The 19,696-nt window shown below is 39.6% G+C and overlaps 1 protein-coding gene and 1 long non-coding RNA gene across 4 annotated transcripts in view; one reads left to right on the top strand and one right to left on the bottom strand.

Moving 5' to 3' along the window:
- Positions 1 to 12,701, top strand: part of LOC116087129 — a 14,497-nt gene extending 1,796 nt beyond the window's left edge. The window contains exons 2-4 of one of the 2 annotated variants that reach the window (XR_004117259.1): positions 9,508 to 9,603; positions 9,803 to 10,051; positions 12,637 to 12,701. This is a non-coding gene — a long non-coding RNA (uncharacterized LOC116087129). The remainder of the gene's footprint in view (positions 1 to 9,507; positions 9,604 to 9,802; positions 10,052 to 12,636) is intronic. The other variant, XR_004117260.1, reaches the window with a different exon arrangement.
- Positions 499 to 19,696, bottom strand: part of Ccdc112 (coiled-coil domain containing 112) — a 35,540-nt gene continuing 16,342 nt past the window's right edge. The window contains exons 2-10 of one of the 2 annotated variants that reach the window (XM_031365626.1): positions 16,452 to 16,573; positions 14,668 to 14,789; positions 10,530 to 10,619; positions 8,505 to 8,580; positions 7,733 to 8,123; positions 4,303 to 4,716; positions 2,639 to 2,734; positions 1,587 to 1,705; positions 499 to 1,192 (exon numbers count right to left, since the gene is read on the bottom strand). In XM_031365626.1, the coding sequence (XP_031221486.1) occupies positions 1,162 to 1,192; positions 1,587 to 1,705; positions 2,639 to 2,734; positions 4,303 to 4,716; positions 7,733 to 8,123; positions 8,505 to 8,580; positions 10,530 to 10,619; positions 14,668 to 14,789; positions 16,452 to 16,573 (1,461 nt within the window). In that variant the 3' untranslated portion in view covers positions 499 to 1,161. The remainder of the gene's footprint in view (positions 1,193 to 1,586; positions 1,706 to 2,638; positions 2,735 to 4,302; positions 4,717 to 7,732; positions 8,124 to 8,504; positions 8,581 to 10,529; positions 10,620 to 14,667; positions 14,790 to 16,451; positions 16,574 to 19,696) is intronic. The other variant, XM_031365627.1, reaches the window with a different exon arrangement.

The following is a 19,696-nucleotide window of genomic DNA, read 5'->3' on the forward strand; positions in this document are numbered from 1 at the left end:
AAAGCTGACTTGAGTTCTGTTTTCATACATGAAGTTTCCTACTTTTCAGTCCAAAAACATCATTATACTGTTTAATACTAGCTTACTTCAAAAGGAAGAATGTGGGCTGGAGAGATGGCTCAGCGGTTAAGAGCACTGACTGCTCTTCCAGAGGTCCTGAGTTCAATTCTCAGCAACCACGTGGTGACTCATAACCATCTGTAATGAGATCTGATGCCCTCTTCTGGGGTGTCTGAAGACAGCAACAGTGTACTTACATATAATAAAAGGAGAGAGAGAGAGAGAGAGAGAGAGAGAGAGAGAGAGAGAGAGAGAGAGAGAGAGAGAGAGAGAGAGAGAGAGAGAGAGAGAGAGAGAGAGAGAAAGAGAGAGAGAGAGAGAGAGAAGAAGAAGAAGAAGAAGAAGAAGAAGAAGAAGAAGAAGAAGAAGAAGAAGAAGAAGAAGAAAATTAGTTCCTACTTTGGGGCAAGCATAAGAAAATGATACCAGCCAATAAGGTACAAAGACACAAAGATTTTATAAATCTGTGGAGTCTAAAAAGGTTGAAAGGAAATTTGACATAGTTGCAGGAAATCCAAAGAATGACATCATAATATATGAAACAGGTACATGTAGGAAGGGAGGTTATTTAAAATAGTCTTCGTATAAAACAAAGCATGCTTTAATCAAATACAAATATCCATTACACAAAAATGAAACAATTGACAAACTATCATTTTGTTAAACTTAGAATGAACAACTCTTTTTTTCTTAAAAAAAGAAAAGACACCCTATATTTTTGTTACTCAAGCTTAGTTACTTCCAAGTTATAAAAGTAACAAAATTTTAGCTTAAAAAAGACTGATTCTCCCAAATTACATCACTAAGCCATGATAAAAACATCTCTGAAATATTTTGAATATTTAAATGGAATAACATTTGTAACACAAACCTATTTAAATAACTTTCATATCAATAACAGGCTAACATATACCATCTTTATAGAAACAAAATACTAACAATGCTATAAGACACTTAAACCTCTCAATTCATACATAGCATAATAACCAACCTGACTAAGTTAGTGATATTTAAATAGCGTAGTTAATTGCCTTCTCCTGAAACAGCAACAGACTAACATTCTTATCAAGTGACTAGCAATTGTATTCTCTCATAGTCCCTCTAGATTCCTTGTCGCCAGGTAGGAATAGCCCTAAAGAGAAAAAGAGAAAATCAATTATAAATATGTAGGAAGATAAAAACAACAGATTAAACAGCAACCTAAAGTTCATACAGGGCTGGTGAGATGGCTTGAAGGGAAAGTGGATAAAGGCACTGACCACCCTGCTGGATTCCTGAGACCACACCGTGGAAGCAGCGAGTTATCCTCTGACAGTCCCATGCACACCATAGCAGCCATAGCTCTCACATACCCATGCGCACAAAACATGCAATACATATATAATAAAACATTAAAAACTAGAGATTTGCTTCAATCTGTTGATGGAAATATATATTCAAAAACTGCATAAAATATAACTATATAAAACTGCATAAAATAAAACACTGTAAATTTCTATAAATGAACACCTCTACTACCTTCTCACCTGTGTGGGATATGGAGCAGTGGCCCAGAGCCTGATGGACCTATCTTTTTGGTTCGTTCTTCCCAGCCTTTGGTAGGTTTATAAAGCCTAGAAGGATCTCTACTGACATTATTTTCAACCTGGAATCAGAAGTAAAATAGTATCAGTTAACTTCTGTGAATGAAATTTGTACTGAGTAAAGACCTCGGCAACACAAAGGAGTTTTAAAGCTACACTTGATACTAGCCAAACATGAACAAGCTACCGTAGCTGAAATAAGCTCCCACTGTGCTTATGCTGCTAACACCGATTAATAAACTGCTAAGTTACCCTTTCTGAGTTCTATTACTTCATTTCTATTCTAATTACAAGAAACAGACTACAGCTTATATAAGAGCACTGTAATTGGACAATAAAGGTAGGATAAATAACACCAATAAAGACTGGACCCATGAGGGCACCCACATTGGTTTTGACCCATTACCAGTGGGACTAAGCAATGCGCACAGCTGCACACAGGCTGAATGGAGGGTCAGGAAGACTAACTTGTGAGAGGAGCGAGAAAATTCAGGGTGAAAGAAAGAGTGCTTCTAAAATGACATGGCAGAACTCAAATAATTGCTAAAATTTATTAGGTTCTGCTCTGTAGTGTATAAGTGTGAAATATGAGATATAAACAGGGTGGTTCTGCCAGTCTCTTCAAAGTCAGGAATCAGGATCAGGGAAGGGAAGGCATTCTGTGTGCTCTGCTCCTGGCCTGATTACAGATATTCTCTGCTGGGCATTTCAGAAAGAAAGGATTTGTACTGATTTTGCCATAAAGAAATGATAAATATATAAAGAGATGACTATGCTTAATCTCATTTAAATATACATGTATGCATGTTATGTTGTACATGAGAAAATGTAAAAGTCATTAATGTGAAAAATTTATGACTATATATTGTTTGAGAAAATAAGTCTTAAAAGTAAAGATATGTTAAAGCAGGACATGATGGCATACACCTATGCATTCAAGGACAGCCTGGGCTACATAGCAAGGATTGTGTCAGAAACCAAACAGAATAGAATACCTTTTCTTTTAATTTTGTCAGTCGCCTTTGTTTTTCTGCCTTCTCTTCTTCTTTTGCCTGTTTATCTAGAATTTTCAATTCGAGTTTATGTAAATCCTAAAAAAGTACCAAAAAAAAATTACATTAGAAAACACAATCAACATAAATTTGCTTCCCTAAGTGTTTGCAAATTTAAATCAAGTCAGCTGCCCCCTCCTTCAAAGATGGTGTTTTCATAGGAAGGCTAAGAACTGCACTTTCCTGACTGTGGCCCCTGCTGGCAATCCTGCATTAATGTCTTTTTAAATGTCACTTAATTTACTCAAAAGTTCACTCTAAACCTCTTAATGAGTAAACTAAACCCAGTTTTTACCTATTAATAAAGCTTCATCTAGTCTGGAATCTCTCTGAGTTCATATTTTCTGTTTTGTTTTCTTTTTTCTCATCTTTTTAAAATTTTTTTATTATGGAGCCTGCTTACTTTGTGAAGAGAGAGGGAATGAGTAAGCATGAGTTCTTTTGTACTCAGTAAGATTATATATAAGTAAATAAAAAGAAATGAAATTCACACAATTCATCTTTTTATCTGTTTTCCTTTGTACCTCCCTTTATGAATGTTGTTGCTGTACATTGTGGTGCCCTTAACAATTCATAACATTTTTACTCATGGAGAGCTATTTTGTTTGTACTTTGAGCATGTTAGCATAACTTTCCCTGACTTGCCTAGACAACACATTCAGCCTGGTTCATAGCCTCCTGGACTGTTGATTCCCATCTGTTGCTTGACGTTCCAAAGATACTGGAAGTATAACTATGTTGGGTGGGGGAGGCGAGGGGCACTAGGAATTGAACCTAGAGCCTCCAACCTACTAGGCAAGCGTTCTTCCACTGAACTACATCCCCAGCAGTGTACTCAAAAGTGTTTAGTTTCCCACAAACAACACAGCTGACACTCCTCCAAGCCCTTAGTCATGCTCTCACTTTTGTTAGAGAAGAGCTTTCCTTCCCTTCTCCTTCAAGACTCTATTCAAGCATCCCCTTCTCTCTAACACTCACAGCTCTGGTAAGTACCCCTGCACTCTCTCCCCCCTGTAATACTCTGTCTATAAGCACCACAAGCAACAGCAACTTGGAAGGCAAAAGATATATTCCAGCTTACAGTTGTAGTTCATCACTGACTGAGGGAAGTTAGGGCAGGAACCTAGAGGCAGGAACTAAATAAAACAGGCCATGAAAGAGTCTGCTTCCTGGCTTGTTCCTTATGGTTTGCTCAGCCAGCTTTCTTATAGAACCCAGGAGCACCTATGCAGAGACGGCACAGGTCAGAGTGGGCTAGGCCCTCCCTTCAGTAATATGAAGATACCCTATAGATATGCCTACATGCCAATCTAATGGAGGCATTTTCTCAATTGAAGTTCTGTCTTCCCAGAAGACCCTTGTTTGTGTCAACCTGACCAAAAAAAAAAAAAAAATCTGACCAGGACACTATCATTTTACTTGCAAAGACCTTTTCCACTAAATCGTAACTTACTAGAAGTTAGGGATAAAGTGTGCTCACTGTGCTATAGCGATGGCACCGGGTATGATGTGAAAGATGATGGGATGACCTCTGTCTATGTGAGCAACCCTGGAAGCAAGGCCTTCAGGACTCACTTGGGAACTGCCCAGGCAGGGCATCTACTCACTCGTTCTTGGAACCTGGGGATCTCAGCGGCAGCGGCCTTCCTCTTCTCTGCCTTCTCTGTCTTGTCCTTTATCTCTTTCTCAAGCCTCAGGAACTCTTCTTGCTCTCTCTTCTGCTGTGTGTAGCTTTCCAAGAGCAGCTTCAGCTTTGACTGCCGCTGGCGCTCTCTCTGCTGCTTTCTGTCTTTCTCTTCCTCCTCTTTGAGCTGGGAGGCATGCTTCACTGACATCTCTATACTCTTCTGCTTTTTCCAAGCTTCAACTGCCAATTTCTGCTTCTTTCTCTGTTCCTCTTTCTGCTTCGAATTATCTTCTGGTTTGCTTTGAGAAGACAGGGGCATGGTGTCTACCTTTTCTTTTAACTTGAGTATTTCCTCCTTCTTTTGCTGCTTTTTGGTTTTCCAATTCTGAATAGACTAAAATGATCAGAGTGAAAGGTTTGTCATCAGATCCACCAAAGGCATTTCAAGCACAACCTCAGTTCTATTTTTTCCCAGAAAGATGTTCATTTGTAGATGCTGGATGTTTTAGACTTTTAGGGTTTGTTTTAAACCAGTGCAATTTTTTCTACTCACATTTAAGAACTTATGATATGCTGTAACTCTCTGGGCCCTGGGTTATTCTTTGGCCATCCCATGCATGCGGGAGCCCTCCTGTCTCCTCCATCATTCTCAGGTACTGTTTCCCTCTAATCACCTCACTTTTGTTTTCAAATTCTATTTTTAGCCACACAAAGTTTTCTAAGAGATATTTCTCTTACCATGTACCAAAAGAAGATTAAAAATGGGACTGAATCTGCTGTGAATTGAATGAGAACGGTCCCATAGGCTCTTATTTTTGAATGCTTAGTTCTCAGTTGGTGGAACTGTTTGGGAAGGATTAGAAGGTGTACTCTTGTGAGAGGACATGTGCCTCATGATTATGGTCCAAGATGTAAGTTCTCTCTATTCCAGCACCATGCCTGCCTGTCTCCTGCCATGTTCCTGCCATGATGGCCATGAACTCTAAAACCCCTAGAACCATATGCACCAAATCAAAAAGTCACTAAGCCATTCATAAAGTGATAAGAAGTGATTCTTTTTTTTTTGGTTTTTCAAGATAAGATTTTTCTATAGAGCCCTGGCTGTCCTGGAACTCACTCTATAAACCAGGCTGGCCTCAAACTCAGAAATCTGCCTGCCTCTGCCTCTGCCTCCCAAGTGCTGGGATTAAAGGTGTGCACCATCACTGCCTGGCTGTAGGAAGTGGTTCTTACACAGAGTTCTTGTGACAAGTAAATGAGTTAGTGCCTAGTACATGATGCTTCATAATCACAGGGATGAAAGAATAAAACCATCCCATCTCTAAGGATGAATATGTCAAAGATTATTTAAAATTCTAGCAACCTTTTATGCCATACAGTATGCCATCTAAAGTATCACTTGATCCCTGCCCCACTCAGGAAACTATTTCTTCATCTTTCTTTATATCATTCATTCATGCATGCATGCATTCATTCAATAAATCCTACACAGTGAGATAATGTGAAAACCAAAGCTATAAGATTCAGAGGTGATTAATAATACCAAATGCCATCTAGATAGTGCCTCTTGATATGGCAGTCCTCGAACACATCATGGATTTGTGGCAGAATGTACTTCTTGCACCAAGACACCCCCCCCCCCCAAAAAAAGATCTATGAAAAAGAGTCAGCTGAAAAGAATAGTATGCTTACTGGGCTACTGACATCATTTCATGATAGAGGAGTCAAAGTTTATAGACTGTTATCAAGTCCATGCATCAGTACTAAGTGCCACAGGTCTAGGTGAGACACAACATAAGCACATTATAGGCATGGTGGAAAGGTCGATAGTGAATGCCCCAGTGGACCACTTATTTTTGAGTTGAAAAGAAGGTGGTAGCCTTTGATCTAGAAATATTTTGTCAATCAGAGAATGGATGGGGAAAGGAGATGTACATAAAAAGAGAGGGTATTCAAGGGCACTCAGAGCAGGTCTGAAAATGATTGTGTCATCATTTATGCAAAACACAGACTGTACTAAAGAAATCTGGGGTAGAAATGGCAAATTCTCTACTCAAAATCTTAAACTCTGTAAATTTAGCACTCAATATTTTCATTTCACCCCAACTTCCCTCTCCTCTAACATGCAAACTAATTCTGTGTTCACACCACCTTCTACTTCAGCATTACATCGAATCCATCAAACATAAGGAAATAGAGTATAAGAGTAATGTGGAACTGGAGTGCTTGCTTCTATCATAAGGAGCACTGTGTCTACTCCTCTATGATATTCGGCACCCCACAAGTCTGAGAAACAACTAGACAACGTGGTAAAAAACTCTTGTTGGGCCCAGAGTTCCAGTTGGGGTTGGGGTTGAGGTCTGTGAAGTTCTAGCAGGTTCCAGAACAGTGCTGACCTATACTGAAGATCACCAGCAGTCTGGTGTTCCAAGCTATGGTAGAAGAAAAGCCAACGCATATTTTAGTAGCTTATGATTTTGAGTCCTTAAAAATTATTTATATGCTAAAACTTGCTTAAAACTCCCAAAGTTAATCTCCTCACGTGTTCACCTCATTTTAGATGAGGTCAAACAATGAGAGCAAGAACACAGAACCCACAGCTTTCTCTAACCTTCAGATTATATAAGAGATCATTGTTTGTTTAGAAGACGTATATTCTTGCTAAACGAAGCAAGTTAAAGTTTACCACAGCTGACCTCAGACATCAGGAGCAAACACAAATGATCTACACCAAACACCTCAGACTTTTGCACAAGTAACCTATTTCTTTAAATTAATGGTCCTCAGCCAAGGTGATTTTGCTCCCAGGCAAAAGTGGCAATGTCTAGAGACATAGCTGTTGATGACAGTGAGGGGAGTGTTGCAAGCACCTAGTGCTGGAGCCCAGCTGTGACAGCACTAAGCACTCCACCATGGACAGGACAGCCACCACAACCTAGTTATTCAGCACCAGATGCTGATATAAAACCCTGGCCTAAGTCAAAGCTGGGATAATATATTTGAAAATGAACCTTTTAGGGTATTTTCTAGAACCCTCTTCTAGTAGCTAAAATTTAAGTCTTTCCATAATGGTGTGGAAAGTTCCCCATAGCAACTAATGTAGATTTTGCTAAGGTGACCTTTTCCTGCCGTGTGCAGCTCCGAATCAGCCCTTGTCCTAGGAGTGGAGACACAGAATCTTACGGTGCATTATGTAATTTCTTGTGGGAGAAATGTTTGGTCTTGGGAAGTCTAACTGAAGTTGTAGTACTGAGCGTAAGTTCCCTAGCTTTTTAACACCTTGGTTTCATCTGCTGTAAGAGACCATGGGCTACTTTATGCTGTTCATGGAAAGCTAATGATAGAGTTGATCTTTGAACACCTGACACGCTGACACACACGATTAAGACAGCTGTTGTAATTACTTTTACCTCTTTCTTTTTTTCTTCTAGAGCCAGGAATTTTTGGTACCACTTCTCATGTTGCTGAACTTCCTCCAGTGTTCTTCCTGGAAGATGTTCTACAACCTCTTTCATAAATGTCGGCTTCCCCTTATGTTTGTTCCTCACTTTCACAAAGTTCTGGTGGTCCAAGTCATCCCAGCCCCCCTGTCGCCCTCCAGTTTGCTGGAGGAATTTTTCAAACTCTACCACTTGTTCTGGAAGTGTACTCGGTGTCACTCTGTCTACGGGAACTTTGCTTGAGATGGCCCTGAACGCTTTCTCTGTTTCTGAATTACCCAGAGCCCAGGACTCAATCCTCCTGGAGACGGCACTCAGCTCGTTGTTGGTTGTTTTCTCTTCCTGAATAAGCTCTTCGTATCTAAAATGAACAAGAATGAAGTTTGAATAACACAATGACTGATCCAAATTAACCTTTCACTCTTCTGAAAATTTAATTATCCTTGACAGTTTCATCTACCTTTGTTGACATTTCTAATATCAGTAATATTTATGTACAAGCCTTAAAGGAAGTTTGTTTCCTTGATCACAAACTATCTTGCAAACTTTTATTAGTAATCTTCTAGTGTCCAAGATCAATGAAAATTTACTTTACGTATGAAAGGCCATTTAAACTGTAGGACAGAAGGTAGTGTTAATGTTGCTTTTGTGTAAGACTCAGAACATTCATAGGCAACAAAGAGAGGGTGAGTTATTGGAAAATCAAAGTAAACATTTTAGGTTAAAGTAGTTTAAAACATACATTAGTCTCTGTTCTTCTTTAAAAGTATTGATTGCATTTTCAATTTCTTCCATCATTTCTCTGAGCTTCTCGACAACTGTAAAAAAGAGTCATATTTTAATATAGCTGACTTAATAATTAGTAAGTATGGACTTCCCCTATTTAAAAACATTTTTTAGCCTAAGCAATTAAGAAAACTTGCTCAGAAGTACATTTTATTGATTATAGTTTCTGATTAAAGGTATTTTCCTCACCCATATTATTAAATCCTATAATCAGTATTACTTTTATAAAATTAGTTCATATAACACATACTATTGTTTGACTTCTAAAGATTTTTATTTAAGAAAATATCTTGGTTAAAAAATGTGGACATTCATGCACAGTGGTGCACACCTTTAAACCCACCACTTGGAATGTGGAAGCAGGTGAATGAATACCTGTGTGCTAGAGTACAGCCCGATCTACATAGTGAGTCTCAAAAGGAAAAAAGTTATGCTTAGCCTAGCATGTAAGCATATAACTACTGCCTCATGTTTTCTTTTTTTTTTAAGATTTATTTATTATTATATGTACGTACACTGTAGCTGTCTTCAGACATATCCAGAAGAAGATGTCAGATCTCATTACGGGTGGTTATGAACCACCATGTGGTTGCTGAGATTTGAACTCAGGACCTTCAGAAGTGCAGTCAGTGCTCTTAACCACTGAGCCATCTCTCCAGCCCTGCCTCATGTTTTCTAAGGCTACAAATGGCATTTCAGAGTCTAGACAGTCTTGATTCATTAATTTTCCCATTGATGAAGAATCTTTAAATATGCAGAATGGTATAGTAAAAATCCATGAACATATATTTATAACATGTCCAAGTAATTATTTTTATAAAATAGCCACTAAAACTTGAAATGCCGAATAAGGAAAGTATGTGTCCTCTGTAGTGGTTAAACTGGTCCGTCTGTCCTGCAGAGGCTCTGCCGACTCACCTCACTGCCTTGCTCCCACATGCTTTCCATTGTGTGCACAGGAAGCCCGGATCTGCCATCGACCTAACTGACGCCACTGTGATTACTGAGAAGCGTGGACATGGACTTCTCCTGACTTTTGTATTTCTTCTCATACGGTATGCACCTTGTAATCTCTGTCCACTTCCCTCTTACTGTTCTCTTTAAAGGTTGTTCTAATTTGTAGGCATTTTATAAATCTTGTGAATACTTAATTATGAAATTGCATATAAAGTTATACTTTTCTAATTTGTCTTTCAGCAGTGTTTGTGGGTTTTCGTGCTCTTAAATTAATTATGGTCATTTTTTTTCCTTTAGATTTTTGTTCTTTTCTTCTTATGTAACAGAATCCTGTGAGAAAGACGTTACATGTTCCCTCTAGCATGTTATGGCTTCACTTCATTTAATGAATACTTGCCATTCTTCTCCTGTTTGTCAGTTCTACGGCTCACTGTGCTCCAAGCACCGCACCCATATTCTACAACACTGTCCCACTCCATCCTGCCCACAAGCTACAGGAAGGCCTATGGTCCCCACTGCACAGCTGAAGACATAAAGCTCAGAGAGGTCAGTTAACTTGCCTAAGATGTCCTGACTAATAAATGACAGAGCAAGGCTTTAACACAATTTATTTTACAGGTTCGAATACAGTGCTTTGGGCCTTTACAAATAAATTTTGAAACAGGAGGTAAGGATGTAATTTTTTTATTTTTATTTTTTTTCAAAAAGCAAATGACAGGCTAAGACTAGGAATTGGGTTCTACTTACTTGGCTAATGCTGACCCTGCCTGTGCCGCAGGGTTTCCACCTCACAGTGGCTCTTCTGCCTACTTTACACTGTTTTAGGACTGAATGGGAAAAAGTCTACATAAACTCTGACTACTATACTCCACTCTACCCTGATTAATTCCTAATGAAGGAGGGCTGGCTCCACCAATACCACATGGAAAGAGCCAGACGTTTACTAGAAAAGCATACTTTTTTTTAATGCACTAGCAGAAAAGAACAATGTATTAAAGAGAATCTTCTATTGAGCTCTGCTTACAATCAGGTGTGGGCTTCACATCTTTCAGCTGGTTCTGAAGTTTCTTTACATTGTTATGTATCTTGGCCAACTGTTGCTGGATTTTTGCTCCTGTAAGGAAAAGTCCACACTGTGACAAGTGTGACTACAACTGAGCTTCTGCAGGTAAACTCCTCATTGTCCCTTAGTTGAGACAGTCGAGAATGATTAAAGGCAGCCATTTCTGTCAGAACCATATGAACACCAGGAATCGCTGTTCTACATAAAGCAGCTCAGTTCACACCCAATTTTGAAAGGAGCATTGGTTCCACTTTACTGTAAACCTGCGACATGGAGAAGATGTACCTTTCTTCCTTCTGTGGAGAATGAGTTATTGGCTATTGTTTTAAAAACATGATGAGTAACTGATGTTTAACACATTATACTCTTTAAAAGCATCTTTCTTTTTAATGTGTTATAATTTCTGGAAACAGAAATTGCCTTTAACTTATTTTGTAAATATTAAAACTATCTAACCAACATTAATTCTAACATTAATTCTGTGGTGTGTGTGTGTGTGTGTGTGTATGCACGTGTACACGCGCGCGCAGGGGCACATGTATGGTGTATGTGATTTTATTTGTGTGGACATATATGTGGAGGCCAGAGGCCAATGTCAGATGTATGACTTTATAGTTCTCTAACTTACTAACTTTTTAATAAGAGGGTAGACCTATATCTTCTTTTCAAAAATGTACTATATTTATTATACATGTGTTACATGTCATAGTACTTGTATAGAGGTCAAAGAACAACTTTTGGGAGTTGGTTCTCTCCTTCCACCATGTGGGTCCCAGATATGAAACTCCAGTCATAAGACAAGTGTCTCTGCCTGCCAAGCCATCTTGTTGGGACCTCCACTGTCTTTTATTTCTTATTTCTTGAGGCAAGGTCTCTCACTGAACCTGGAGCTGATCAATCCTGCCAACTTGACTCAGCAGTGCATTCTGGGAATCCTCCTGTCTCTCTACTCCACAGCACTGAGGTTACAGAGACACACCATCACACCTGATGTTTACATGGCTACTAAGGATCTTAACTTGGGTCCTCAGGCTTTCTCTACAACCCATGAGTAGTACTAATTCTATGGAGACTGTCATAGTCAAGTAGTTTTTGCAGCCCTCTTTTCTGGTATTTGTTTTTACAACTTGTCTAATCATAAAACCAGAGGCTTCACCACAAGAATCCTTAATGGCAACTTTTTCCAGGGCCGGGAATCAAACCCAAGTTTTCTTATACATACAAGGCAACTGCTAGAACACTGAGACAGTGGCATTTGGTTTCACTTTTCTAAAATTATCAATAGGTTTAGAGCCAGAACAATGTCCAGATTGAGCCTCCAAATATGAGTATTTGACTCTGGCATGCTTCCACTTTAAAAAACAATTAAAATAAAGATCTTTTTATTTTGTGTGCGTGCGTGCGTGCATGTATGTGTATGTGTGCACTCACACATGAATGTAGGTTCCAGTGGAGGCCAGACAAGGGCACTGAATCACGTGAAGCTTTGTAAGCCTTTCAGTATGGGTGTTGAACACCAGTCTTCTGCAAGAGCAGCAAGTGCTCTTACACACTCAGCCATCTCTCCAGCCCCTTAGTTCAGTGGTTCTCAAACTTCCTAATGCTGCAACCCTTTAATATGGTTCCTCATGTTGTGGTGACCCTCCCCCACTATAAAATTATGTTGTTGCTACTTCATAACTAATTTTGCTAGTTATGACTCAATAATGTAAATATCTGACACATAGGCTATCTGACATGTGACCACCAAAGGCCGCAACCCATGGACTGAGAGCTGCTGCCTTAGTTCCATTTTTAAAGTTACACTCTATAAAATTATAAAGTTCAACAAAACATAGAAACTCCTTTATTGTTCCTTTAATTGTATAAAACTTGGTCCTCTATTGGATTTGTAAGTCAGGAAACTTTCCTGAGGCTATGTGTGGTACGCAATGATAACCTGTAGCACTCAGGAGACAAGGAGGGAAGGGTGGGTGGTGAGCAAGGGTGGAAACCAGACAAGGAATGAAATGAACTTTGTTGCAAGTTAAATAATTAGGAAGTGGTTTCTGTCTTTTTTTCCCCACAGCTCATCAATTATGCAGTTATCTTATGCAATCTTATTTGTCATTTGGAAATGAAACACTGCACAGCCAAACCATTCAAGTCAATAAAAATGCAGGCATTTGTCAAAAACCAAGGTATGACCCCTGAGGTAAGGAGCAGCTATTTCCTTCTCTGGAGCTGGGATGCATGAAGAAAAGTGTGTGTGTCTTCGCATAGAGACTGTGGTGGTTTGAACGAGAATGACCCCCATAGGCTCATAAGGAGTAGCACTATTAGGCAGTGTGGCCTTGTTAGAGTGGATGTGGCTTTCTTAAAGGAAGTATGTCACTGCGGGGTGGGCTTTGAGGTTTCAGAGGTTCAATCCAGGCCCAGTGTCACTCTCTCTTCCTGCTGCCTTTAGATCTGGTTGTAGAACTCTCAGCTACTTCTTGACCACCATGTCTGCCTGCATGTACCACGCTTCCCACCATGATGACAATGAACTAAATCTCTAAACTGTTAAGCTAGCCCCCAATTAAATGTTTTCCTTTATAGGAGTTGTTGTGGTCATAGTGTCTCTTCACAGCAATAGAAACCCTACTAAGACAGAGGCCATGTGTTCCCTCCTTTTTCAGACAGGCACACAGTGTTAATAATGAGCAACAAAACTGAAGAACAGAAAACAATTTAAAAAGTAAATAAGTAAAGTTGAACTGAAAAAAGAGAAAAGTGAGTTGGACACAGTGGTATGTGCCCATAATGCCAGCATTTGGAAAGTGGGTAGGGAGCTCAAGAGTTTGAGTCAGCCCTGGCAATATAGAGAGTTCAAAGTCAGTCAGGGCCACAATCGACCTTGTCTCAAAGGAACAAAAGAAAGGGTAAAACAAGTTACCCAAAAATAAACCAATTTGGATCCTTTGTTTAAGGGTATATGCAAGAAATGGCAGATCACCCTGGCAGTGTGTGCAAAAGTAAAAGTAGCAGTAGTTATGACATCACAATCTAGACAGCTCTAGAAACTCAAGAGCGAAGACTTGGTAGTTGGTGTTTCTATTACAGCCTATTCTCAGGTCATCAGAAGAGCGAGAGTGAGTCTCGCTACTAAATAACAAAAGATGACTTTTAAAAATGGCATGATCTGGGACTGGAAAGATGGCTCAGCAGATAAGAGCACTGGCTGCTCTTCCAGAGGTCCTGAGTTCAATTCCCAGCAACTACATGGTGGCTCACAACCATCTGTAATGGGATCTGATGCCCTCTTCTGGTGTGTCTGAAAACAGTGACAGTGTACTCATACAAATAAAATAAATAAATCTTTAAAAAAATGGTATGATCTTATATTTTGAAAGGAAAATTACTAGAAAATTCTTTTAATGGATGATAAGACAGTATTATAAACAGTTTAATCTTTCCTAGCAATCAGTGTGCTGTAAAGCTAGTAATAGCCATTTTTTCCTATATACAATGCAAAGTAGCTCTCATAAGGATTTTTGCAACATACACAATCTAGCTCTGCAAGGTATTCTCACACTCTCTGACAATGAGTAATCTACACAACAAACAGAACATATTTACTGTATCCTTTGTAAGGTATTTTCTTGTATTTCATCTCAGCATCGGACACACAGAAACTGTCAGCATTAGAATGTAGACAAGGAAACTGAGGCCTGGATGTAACCCAGTGTTCTAGCTTTGTACAAGCAGTGACAGAGGCTCTGACCCTGCTGACACTGACTGGGGCTAGCACTCAGAAACAGTGCCAGAGTGATGAGCTAGGATCAGACAGCACAGAAAACAAAGTATATTTATTTTCTAAAAAATTAATGGCATTTGCTGATTATCAACCCTAAATCATCTTTCCTATTAATATGGAAGAAATAGACTTAGAAAACAATTTATTAGAATACTAAACAGTAACATGAAAATAAAAAACACATGTCCTTAAGAGATAGACTTCTCACCAGCTCTGTATCGCCACAGAAGTACAACACAGTCTATATACAAGGACAATACAGAACAGCACTGCCCTTTAGATGTACACAACAGTCTGTAAGTCATCATGAACCCAACTTACTTTCTGTCTTCCTGCTGTTGATCAGCTTGGTTTCCAGTTCTTCCAGCATGCTATACTCAGTTCTGAAGTCGCCTCTTTGGTTGTAAAAATGACTGTGTTTATCTTTTTCTATGACAATAACTCTTTAGGAAAAGAAACAAATAGCATAAATATGACTTAAGTTTATTTTGTTTAATATATTAATACATTTAAATAATTAGTACTTTATATTCAATTCATTTAAAAAAAATAAGAGTGTGGTTACTTAGACTAATAAGGTTAAGGAATCAAAATAGGAGCTAAAATAGTTAACTGGTTAAGTTCCATTTTAGTCAACTGTTTCCTTTGAAAACACAGAAGCCTTTGCTGTGAGGTTCTAAATGTTACAGTCCTCACGTAAAACAAAAGGAAAGAAAATATATTATCAATGAGGTTTTTTTTTTTTTTTTTTTTTTTTTTTTTTTTTTTAGTGGGCAAAATAATCCGTTTTTCTCAATGTTAGTTTTTCTCCTCCCACAAGGTAAATATGAATATTTACTCTCTCAACTTGAATCCAATGTGCAGTACAATGTCTCTAGCCAGTGACATCATTGCATACAACCTGAGAGGCAATGCTCAACACAATTTCCCAGAGCTTCCCATCAGGCAACACAGACAAAAGTTATGCTGATAACCACACTGGGAGAAATTGGTAGGACCACAGCAAGCCTAAGGACTTGGCCACTGAACCTCCATGCATGTGTTCAGGGGCTTTTATTGTTTGTGAGATAAGACAAGAAGTAAGAGAGAAGCTGAGAGGGGTTCATCCTATAGAGAATCTCTAACAGAAGGAGAATGGCTATCAAACCCGAGTAAGGCTGTGAGAGGCCTAGGAAGGTCTGGCTGGCATCAGAGACATCACAGTGACCAAACAGAAATGTCTGCTGTGGATACGGAATATGCAATGATAACTACATTTTGCTATTTGTGGACTAGAAACATTAACAGGAAGATTTTTAGAACGTACTAGTATCACAATGCTGTTGCCAACAATGAACACTCAGTAAATGCCACTGCTTATGCCATGTTCCTCACCATGACAATCCAAAACTGTCACCTTGGTCATGCTGTCTTATTGCAGCAATAGAAAAGTAATCAGTGGTGCATGTCTTTAATCCCAGCACTTGGGAGGCAGAGGCAGGTGGATTTCTGAGTTCGAGGCCAGCCTGGTCTACAGAGTGAGTTCCAGGACAGACAGGGCTACACAGAGAAACCCTGTCTCGAAAAAAAAAAAGAAAGAAAGAAAAGAAAAGAAAAGTAATCAAGACAGTGTGCTGGCTAGTTTTACTTCAACACAGGCAGCAATAAGAACTCAGTGGTTGAAAAAAACAGGAATGAGAAATCACCTGTTGTAGGGAGAGAGACAGGAAAGGAACTAGAGGGGAGGGACTAGCCCTACATCAATCATTTACCCACTTCATAACCTATAAGAAGATACATATTCTTTAGAACCCTTACTCAAAACTATTCGTAAAGTGCCTACCTACAACTTGAGATACAAAATATAAATACATTATTGTTTTGTTTTTCTTAAAATACACTAACATAAAATGGTAAAAAATAAATTGGAGACAATTTCACCTACAGCTAATTTATATTAAATACACTGCATTTCACACCTCCCTTCTCCTTGCTATGTTTGTCAGGATAGTGACTAGAAGTTTCCTAATACTGTGAGACTGGGGAAGGTGGAGTTGAATTAATTTTATATTGTTGATTATAAAATAGCTAGTGATATTATTTGGAGATAATATTCTCATACTCACTGGTTTTTTAATTTTTCTGCTGTGCGTATGAATTCTGCTTTCTTTGTCCGACTAACTTTCTGTTTCCAGTTTTGAAGCTGAAAAGGACGAATTCCACCTGAAGCACTGAAGCCGCCATCACCCTGCACAAAGAACAAGAATAAGCATCAGTGGTAAAAGTGGCAAGAGCTGTCTAGAGAAATGGGGCACCATTAGTTTTCTGTGGGGGAGAAGGGTCATCATGTGGTCAATCTAGGGTTTTTTTGTTTTTTGTTTTTTGTTTTTGTTTTTTTTCGAGACAGGGTTTCTCTGACTGTCCTGGAACTCACTCTGTAGACCAGGCTGGCCTCAAACTTAGAGATCCACCTGCCTCTGCCTCCCAAGTGCTGGGATTAAAGGCGTGCACCACCACCGCCCGGCCAATCCAGGTTTTTAACGAACATCCTTCGGAGGCTGGGAAGCTTGTTCAGTTCCTAGCACCCAGACGACACCCTATGACTGACTGTAACTCTGACTCCGGTTCTGATACCCTCTTCTGGCCTCTTCAGTGACCACACATGCACATGGTACAAACACACACACTCGAAGGCAAAATATTCATACAGATAAAATAAAAATATACTTTGTAGACAAAAGAAATCTATCTTAAAATGCTAAATTAAGCATGAAGTGTTGTATTCAGGGATTATTGGCAAAAAAAAGTTGTACTTTATTCATAAGTCATTTATCATTTCTAGATTGAACACTGTGATTTGAAAGGTAGAAGAGGGAAGGATGATTCTATACCAGAATGGCCCAGTATTGTGAGGAAAAATAGATTTAAAGAGAAAAGAGAAAAATAAACAAATAAAAAGTAGGCAAAATGGACAAAAAGCCAGAAAGTGTGCTAAGTGATAAGGAACTAAAGGGCTGAGGTGGAGGTGACTGGGTTCTCTTAGAGCATCCCCTCTAGTCTACTTGAGAGGCTCACATCAAAGGAAGAAGGGAGACAGCTCTAATACAACCAGAAGGAAAGGTGATTAGGTCAAGGGATTAGCTATGCAAATTCTGAGGGCCAGAAAGGCTGGCTAGCAGAGAAAAGACTACTCTGGCAAGAGATTAGTAAAGATGGCTAGAGTCAGAATACAGGAAGAACAACCCACAAACCACAAGAAACTCAAGAAGAAGGAAGACCAAAATGTGGACATTTCATTCCTTCTTAAAAGAGAGAACAAAATACCCACGGAAGGAGTTGCAGAGACTAACTATGGAGTAGAGACTGAAGGAAGGACAAGCCAGCCTGATATAGCTATCTCCTGAGAAGTGCTGACAGTACCTGACTAATACAGCTATAGAGGCTCACAGCCATCTATTGAACTGAGTACAGGGTCCCCAGTGAAGGAGTTAGAGAAAGGACCAATGGAGCTGAAGGGTTTGCAGCCCCTTAGGACGAACAACAATATGAACTAACTAGTACCCTCAGAGCTCCTAAGGACTCAACCACCAACCAAGGAGTATACATGGTAGGACTGATTGTTCTGGCAGTATGTGTATAGTAGAGGATTGCAAAATCAATCATCAATGGGAAGAGAGGTCCTTGGTCCTGTGCAGGTTCTATGCCCCAGTATAGAGGAATGCCAGAGCCAATAAGTGGGAAAGGGTGGGGTGGCAAGCATGGGGAGGGGGGAGCCAACAGGGGTCTGTTCTTGTTTTTGTTTATTTGTTCCTGGGAGGGGAAACTGGGGAAAGAAAAATCATATGACATGTAAATAAAGAAAATATCTAATAAAAAAAAACTAAAAAAAATCCACACCAAAAAAAAAAAAAGAAAGAAAGAAAGTATGTAGGTAGTAGCTTTGTGCTAGGTACATAGATGTTTTAGGGCCCACTGGACTGTACTAAAGTATACCTATATGTTGTTCAATGTAACAGAGATGATAACAGCAGGGTCAGTCAGGAAAGGAAGTGACACACTTGTGGAGATAGAAACACAAGAGGGAGGAGGCATGAGAGGCTTAGAGGGGGCAGGCAGAGATGTCTCTCCAGAGAACAGCCTTCAGGCCAATCATTCATCTTCCATCCCTCCTAGGGTGCTTCATTTCTCCAAAGAAATCTAACTTTTTATAACCTTTCAGAGTGCCAGTCAGTTTCATATCACATGATTTGCTTTAACCTCATTAGTATGTGTCGTGGCTATTCCTGGTTGTCAACTTGACTATATCTGAAATGAACTACAATCCAGAATTAGAAGGCTCACCTGGCCCTAATCTGGAGGCTGAGAGATACAAGTTTCCGACCTGAATCTTGGCATGGAGATCTTGAGGTATAGTGGCTATGAATCCCAGAGGATTAAGATAGATCTGTGAGTTCAAGATCATCTGGGATTAAAGCTGTGGTGGCATAGTGGCTATGAATCCTAGAAGATTAAGACTGGAAGATCGCTGGGCGGTGGTGGTGTATGCCTTTAATCCCAGCACTTGGGAGGCAGAGGCAGGTGGATTTCTGAGTTCGAGGCCAGCCTGGTCTACAGAATGAGTTCCAGGACAGCCAGGGCTACTCAGAGAAACCCTGTCTCGAAAAACTAAAAAGACTGGAAGATCTACGAGTTCAAGCAAGGTCATCTGGGATTAAAGGTGTGGTGGCACAGACCTTTAATCTGGGCCACATCTTTTGCTGGAGACCTGTATAAGGACATTGGAAGAAGGAAGGCCCTCTCTGCTTCATCTGCTTGCCTTGTGGGACCGAGCAGCTGCTGGATCCCTGGACTTCCATTCACAGCTGCTGCCGACCATTGTTGGGAGTTGATTGTTGGTTGTTGGACTATAGACTGTAAGTCATCGATAAATTCTTTTACTACATAGAGACTACCATAACTTCTATGACTCTAGAGAACCCTGACTAATACAGTATGCAAATCTGCTTTCAGCATTAATTAATGCTTAAATTATATGTATACCAAATAATTGTTTTAAAATAAATTTCTTCCTGATTTATTATCAGTAAATGTTTGATTTGGGCACTCATTTTATATACCTATATCCCAGTGTCACATCACAATCTCTGATGTGGGGACTAGAGGGCCGGCTTAGCAATTGAGAGTGCATGCTGCTCAGGCAGAGGACCTAAGTACAATTCCTAGAACCCAGCATGCAAGGCTCACAACTGCGTGTAACTCTAGCTCAAGGATATCCGAGGCCCCTGGCCTCTGCGGACTCTGGCTCTCATGGACATGTGTGCACACCTCCACTTCACCACCCCCACATAGTCATCCTTTTTTTTTTTTTAAA

The sequence above is a fragment of the Mastomys coucha genome, unplaced genomic scaffold (assembly GCF_008632895.1).
Source record: "Mastomys coucha isolate ucsf_1 unplaced genomic scaffold, UCSF_Mcou_1 pScaffold13, whole genome shotgun sequence".
NCBI classification, from domain to species: Eukaryota; Metazoa; Chordata; class Mammalia; order Rodentia; family Muridae; genus Mastomys; species Mastomys coucha.